The 5,779-nt window shown below is 58.6% G+C and overlaps 2 protein-coding genes across 2 annotated transcripts; one reads left to right on the top strand and one right to left on the bottom strand.

Moving 5' to 3' along the window:
* Nucleotides 1-404: 404 nt before the first annotated feature.
* VTJ04DRAFT_6063 (uncharacterized protein) lies at nt 405-1,319 on the top strand (the record flags this gene model as incomplete). Its single annotated transcript, XM_069364245.1, has 1 exon — nt 405-1,319. One exon carries the CDS (start codon nt 405-407, stop codon nt 1,317-1,319), a length of 915 nt encoding a protein of 304 aa, XP_069218090.1.
* An 831-nt stretch (nt 1,320-2,150) lies between these two features.
* Nucleotides 2,151-3,515, bottom strand: VTJ04DRAFT_6062 (uncharacterized protein; the record flags this gene model as incomplete). Its single annotated transcript, XM_069364244.1, has 1 exon — nt 2,151-3,515. One exon carries the CDS (start codon nt 3,513-3,515, stop codon nt 2,151-2,153), a length of 1,365 nt encoding a protein of 454 aa, XP_069218089.1.
* Nucleotides 3,516-5,779: the final 2,264 nt, after the last annotated feature.

The following is a 5,779-nucleotide window of genomic DNA, read 5'->3' as shown; positions in this document are numbered from 1 at the left end:
CGGGGTTTTAAATTTTGTCGGAGTTGGAGCTACGGAGCCACGTAGCCAGACACGTTAGCGTCGCGTTAGCTGTTGGCAAGCTGCTGTTGCTGGCAAGATCAGCCGTGAAACAACACCCTGAACAAAAGTCCCATGCATCCCAAGCAGATTGCCAGCATTGCATTTGAAGAACACCTTCGACAAATATTCGACGTCAAGGGCCTGAAATCGCAACTGTTTGCTGGAAATCTCCAAACCGCAATCCATCTCTGATAGAACGAATCGTTCTGGAGTTGTGATGGACCACCTTTTCACCCTTCTTCCGCTGTCTCACTCAACTCCCACCAGACCCTGAAAGGTTGCTGAACAGGACAATTTCTCCGTCATCAACCGACCAGGGCAGGATTCCTCCTCTCCAAACCACCATGTCCACCCTTCCACCGCAAGATTTCCTCTTCCTCCCCATCCCCTCCGCTCCAGACAAACCCCTCGACCTCACCCTCCTCACCTCCTCCACATGGACCTACTGCGGCCCTCTCCTCCCTCTCGACGACAACACCTCCAACAACGACAACGTCGAATCACCACCTAACCCCTCCTCCTCTCTCTTCCCACCATCCTTCCACGCCTGGACCGCCCAAACCATCTCCGGCCCTCAACCCTCCGCCCAGCTACTCACCCACCTCCTCCCCCTCCTCCGCGCCGCCCACGCCTTCCTCATCTCGCAAAACATGCACCACTACTGGCTCACCATCCGCGCGACCAAGCCTACGACAGACTTTGACTTCCCGCGCTGGCACACCGACGACAACTTTTTCATCCCGCCACGGCAGCCCGACTCCGACCCGGACGAGGACGGCGCGGAAGGGTTGTGGAAGCTGTGCGCCACGCTGCAGGGGCGGGGGACGCTCTTCTTCAGCGACGGGAAAGTCGCGAGAAGAGCGCTCAAAGAGGCGAAAGCGGAGGCGAGGAAGGAGCAGGAGCGCAAGCCGCATGTGTGTACGACGGTGAGGTGCGCCGCGTGCGGGAGGACGAGTGAGTGGGTGAGGGAGGAGGTGGCGGGGCGGTTGGCTCGGGTGGAGGAGGAGGGGAAGGGGAGGAAGGCTTTGGTGGTGCAGCCGGTTGTGGGCAAGGAGATGGCTTTTTTCAGGATTGGCGGGAAGGAGGGCGCGGTGCATTCGGAGCCGAGGCATGATGGGGATAGGGTGTTTGTGAATATTATTCCCGGGACGGAGGAGGAGTTGAGGGGGTTGACGAGGAGGTGGGGGATGGAGTTTCCGAGGAGTTGGAGCTTGGGGGTGCCGGGGATGGGGAGTGTTGCTGCCTCAGCCCGGAGTTGAGATGAGGAGAACCCTGGAAGGACTTTCTACGAGGAAGGGTGCTTTCATGGTCTGAGTTCTCGCGAATATTAAGTGCTGCATCCCTTCCTCGTCCCTGGTTGAAGGTTCGGCCACCTGCCTCCCGACACCCGGGGCCTGTCTGGGAGGAGAGAAGGGACTTGGAGGCCATGTACGGGCGGAGTACCCATTACCTATGAACTTCCTGTTCAAGGCGGTAGCAGAGAGAATCCATTTTGCACACAAAATCCCGACTTGCCCTAACAGATGGCACGTTGGCCATTCCGCTATGTCCCTTCCCAAAGCATGAAGTACCCTTCTCGGTTTGACAGGAGGAAGTATGCCAGAGTAGGACCCAAGGAGAGGTTCTTGCCTATCGCTCGGTTATACCGAATTCTGTCTGACACATAGAGATGCTGAGGCTCTCCTTGACCACCTGATCAACATACCAAGTAGGCTGTGCCACCTCGTCGTTGGGTACGGGTTCTGTACCCGTGAGTGTCACGAGACGTTGGATGAGCTGAGCCAAGGACTGACTCCTGTGAGAGAGGCCCTGGACACCACTCCTGGCCATGAGGAACCACATCACGCACCGTTGAGCCCATCAATGTATGGCCAAAGTGTATGTGAAAGGGAAAACAACGAGGTTTTGTGTATCTCTCTTAATGCTGAAGAAGTCAAGACTATGATCTAACGCTCCGTGGTATCTGGTATCAACAAATGCCGGAAAAGCTGCGCAACTCCATAAAAACACCAAGCCGCCCAATGCCATGACCATCCCCATAAAATCTACAAAATGAAATACATATATCAATGCCCCGAATGTCCCATGCTTTAATGCTCGCGCCGGATCTTCTCTTGGAACCCCCGATAATGTTGCCCGTCAATGCCCAAAGCCTGCATGAGCTCACCAAACTCTCTTGCCAACCGGTTCCCCTCCGTTTCTTGGAGACCCGCCTGTGTCCTTTGCGGTGCAGTCCTGCTCAACAACAAGCTGAATGCCGTCCCATACCTCGGATCCCCATCCGCAACCGCCGTCGCGACAATCGTCCCACAAATCGTAAGCCAGCCGGCGATCAGCTCCGTATCCACCGACCCATCCATCATGCGGAACTCCATGGTCCGCGGGTTGCGCATAGCTCGCTCGTCCTCCTCCCCGAAGGCGCTGAAGTTGAACCCGAGCCGGCGGTACTTCCTCTCTGGACCGGACAGCAGTCGGCCCAGGTCCAGGTGTGACGTCTTCCTCCAAATAGCCACTAGTGCTGCCACGTCCTTCGAGGCCGCCGTCGGATGCGCCCTCACCGCCTCGGAGATCTGCTGGTCGGGAATCAGATGCGTGGCTGCTGCCATGCTCACGTCCTTAGCCACCAGCAGGGCAAGTCGGCTCTGCTCGCGCATGGCGAAGCCCCAGGTGTAGACGTTGGCAAAGTTGGGCGAGTTCGGGTCGCGTATGCTGCGCAAGGCAGGTTCGGCAAGCCACAACATCGACCCCAAGCGCTGGAGTGTCGACAAAGTCCACGCGCGCCCATCCATGCGGCCGAGATGGACATGGACCTCGCACGAGGCGTTGGCGGCCAGCCGGTGAGAAGCACGCAATGCCTCCAGCACGGCGCACATGCGAGCGCGAGTGCGCGCCTCGCAAAACCGCATGCGGGGAGAGCAAATCTCCACGGGCACCCAAACGTAGCCGCGACTGGCCAGTTGAGCCTCCTCGGTCAGCGGCTCAGCGGAGTTGGCCTTCTTGACCACCCACGCCGTCGCCCACACGTCCTTCTCCTCCGCTCCGTCCTGCCGGAGGGCGTGAGCCGTCACGGCACGCTCACCCGCTTCGCGGATGGTCTGCGCGACGAGCTCATGAACTTGCTCCAGCCGTGCTTGGTCCCCAGGTGAACCGGCATCGTCGGTGCAGGCGGTGATGATGGGCCGGGGGTCTGAAGGTTGAGGATCGGTGCTTCCGCGTGAGAGCAGGGGAAAGAGGAGTTTCCATTCCAGGGCGACCGAGATGTCCTCGACGTGGTCGCGAGTGGTGTCGGGGCTGGGATGTGCCGGGGCCGGCTGAAGAGGTTCTGATGTGAGGTTGGTTGGGGGCGATAGCGGGCCTGTGTCGCCCAGGTTGCTGGGAATCGTGGGAGAATCATCGGCCGCGTTGCTGCTCTGGCCGATGCTCCGTCGGTCGTCGTCAAAGATAAAGGGCGCCATGTTCGTGGTCCTTGGATAGCGGACTGTCTTGGCAATGGCGCGGTGATGAAGGGGGAAGACTCCAAGTCCATTCGTACACGACGCACACACATACACACACCTTAAGTATATACACTCGTGAGGACCCGGTCCCCACAGGCCGGTGATTGCTTCTTTGTTGGGCCAACCCGTGACCGTAGGTAGCAAGGTAGTTCAAGATGGGCCAAAAAGGCCTGTTGGCAAGAACGTTGGTTCGGATGGCCTAGCAGCGGCGCCGCGCCGAGAGATATGATCCCCTGCTCGGTCTCGCTCGTCTCATTCGCACGCCGCTGGACCCCGCAAGGGCATCGATCACACTTCAAAGGCTCTCTCCCCTTGACGATGACGCAAAAGTTGGCCCTTGACTAACCCATGGTCAGGTGCAGGTGCGCGTGCGCGTGGTGAGAGGGCCGTTGATAAGACAACGGTTCGTTCGGGAAACAACCCTGGGTTGCCAGTGCCAGTGCCAACGAGAGCGAACACGGAGGTGGAGGTGGAGGAGGCGGAGGAAACAGAGACATCAAAAGGCGGCCCTTCCCCCATGTCCGTCCGTGCCTGCGCTCGAGCCGGGTTCCGGGGGGGAGAAAGAGGGGCGATCTGAGAGAGGGGATTGCTGATGGACGAACGGAGATGGATATGGATACAGGTATGGATGGGGTGGGTGGACGGCTGCACCTCCGGGTGCTTGACCCAGACGACTTTCTACTAAGTAGTAGCAACCTGGAATGTTCGGAGTCCGCCATGCATCTGGTTCCTTGCTGCCGACAACGAACAGGTCAATGGGCCGTGCGGTTGGCTCGTGGCGTTCCGTCGAGGCCCCAATCCCTCCAGACTGATTTCGGGCATCAAATGCTGCATGGCTGCCGCGGCCTGCATGGATACGTGCATTTCCCCATGCATGCCTGGCATATCACCAGACAACAATGTTCTCTTTGACTTCGATCGAGTCCGAGGCCGCGCCGATGTTGGACTCGATCATTGTGTTGTCCGGCGGCGGAGCGTGGCCAGGCTCGATGATATGCAGCGTCCTGCGGCGCCGACAGGGCCAATGTGGTGTCCTTGGTTCCCTGGTTTGGACGTGCCATTCCCGGGTTCTGCTGGGCTTCTCCCAGAACCTGCCAGGGGTTGACCCCCTTCCCCTTCCAACCCCTTCTGGGTTTCTTCTGGTTCGCCGCAAACCGGAGCAAGCCACACCAAAAGAACACGTCCCTCATTTTGGCATCATTGCTCCCGGCTGGTCTTCCACGACTAGTTCGCGTGATGATCTCCCAAAAGGACACATGACCAGACCGTCGGCAGCGAAATCCAAGGTTCCAATGTCCATCGGCGAGACATGGCTTGACGACTTGCCTCAGGGTTTGGGACATCCCGTGCCGCCCAACTGTCGTCGCAGCCCACTTGCTGCGAACTCACCGACACCATCCCAACCCACTGCAACGGTCCCTGGCTAAGCCCCTCGACGGGCGACTGTCCCCCCACACTTCGGCTGTCCCTTCTGCCGAGATGTCGGCAAAACAAGTCCGGACCGTGCCATCAACGGGATCTCACGCACCCATATGGCCATGGCGGGGGGATGTCGACAGCTGAAGGAGGGGACATGCTATAACCACGACCGTGTAAATGGCAACCTGTGTGTTCTATTTTGCCCGGGCATGGGGGCATGGGATAGGTGTTTTATAAGCCGTTTTGGAGGGTCGGCGGAACCACGGCACGGACGAACCGAGCAAAACACCATCATGCCGCTGAGATAAAGCTTGGCCATCGTGTTGCACAACGTTGCCAGGCAAACGCTGCTTCGACGACCAAAGCTTACTCGACCTGCCTCTGCAGCAACCTAGGAGATTCTTTTCATCCTCCTTCTCTACCCACCTCCCTAACCTGTCTTCGTCATAAAAACCCCCAGCAGCACCAATGAGCCGTGGCATGGGGGAAGTGGGGGTGACAGCGCAGCCAGCGAACCTTGGGACACTCTGTGTCGTGATCGCCGTTGAGCCGCGACCTCGAGCCGCATGCAGCTGCATCGCAGATCGTCGTGGTGGTGGCCAGAGTGCTCGAGGAAACACAATTTGACTTGAGTAACCATGTCATCGTCTCCCTTCGCAAAACATGATCGTTTCACAAAAGAGGACTGGATGGGGTCAGTTGGGTATCATTGGCATCTAGCGAAAGAAGTGCCAGAAGGATAACCACATGATTCCAGAGCTCGGCACGGTTGGGCCTACCGACGTCCTAGAGGGGAGGGGGGG

Source organism: Mycothermus thermophilus, assembly GCF_041956435.1.
Source record: "Mycothermus thermophilus strain CBS 625.91 unplaced genomic scaffold VTJ04scaffold_4, whole genome shotgun sequence".
Taxonomy (NCBI): Eukaryota; Fungi; Ascomycota; class Sordariomycetes; order Sordariales; family Chaetomiaceae; genus Mycothermus; species Mycothermus thermophilus.
The sequence above is the reverse complement of the archived record's forward strand: the minus strand, read 5'-3'. Positions and strand labels throughout refer to the sequence as shown.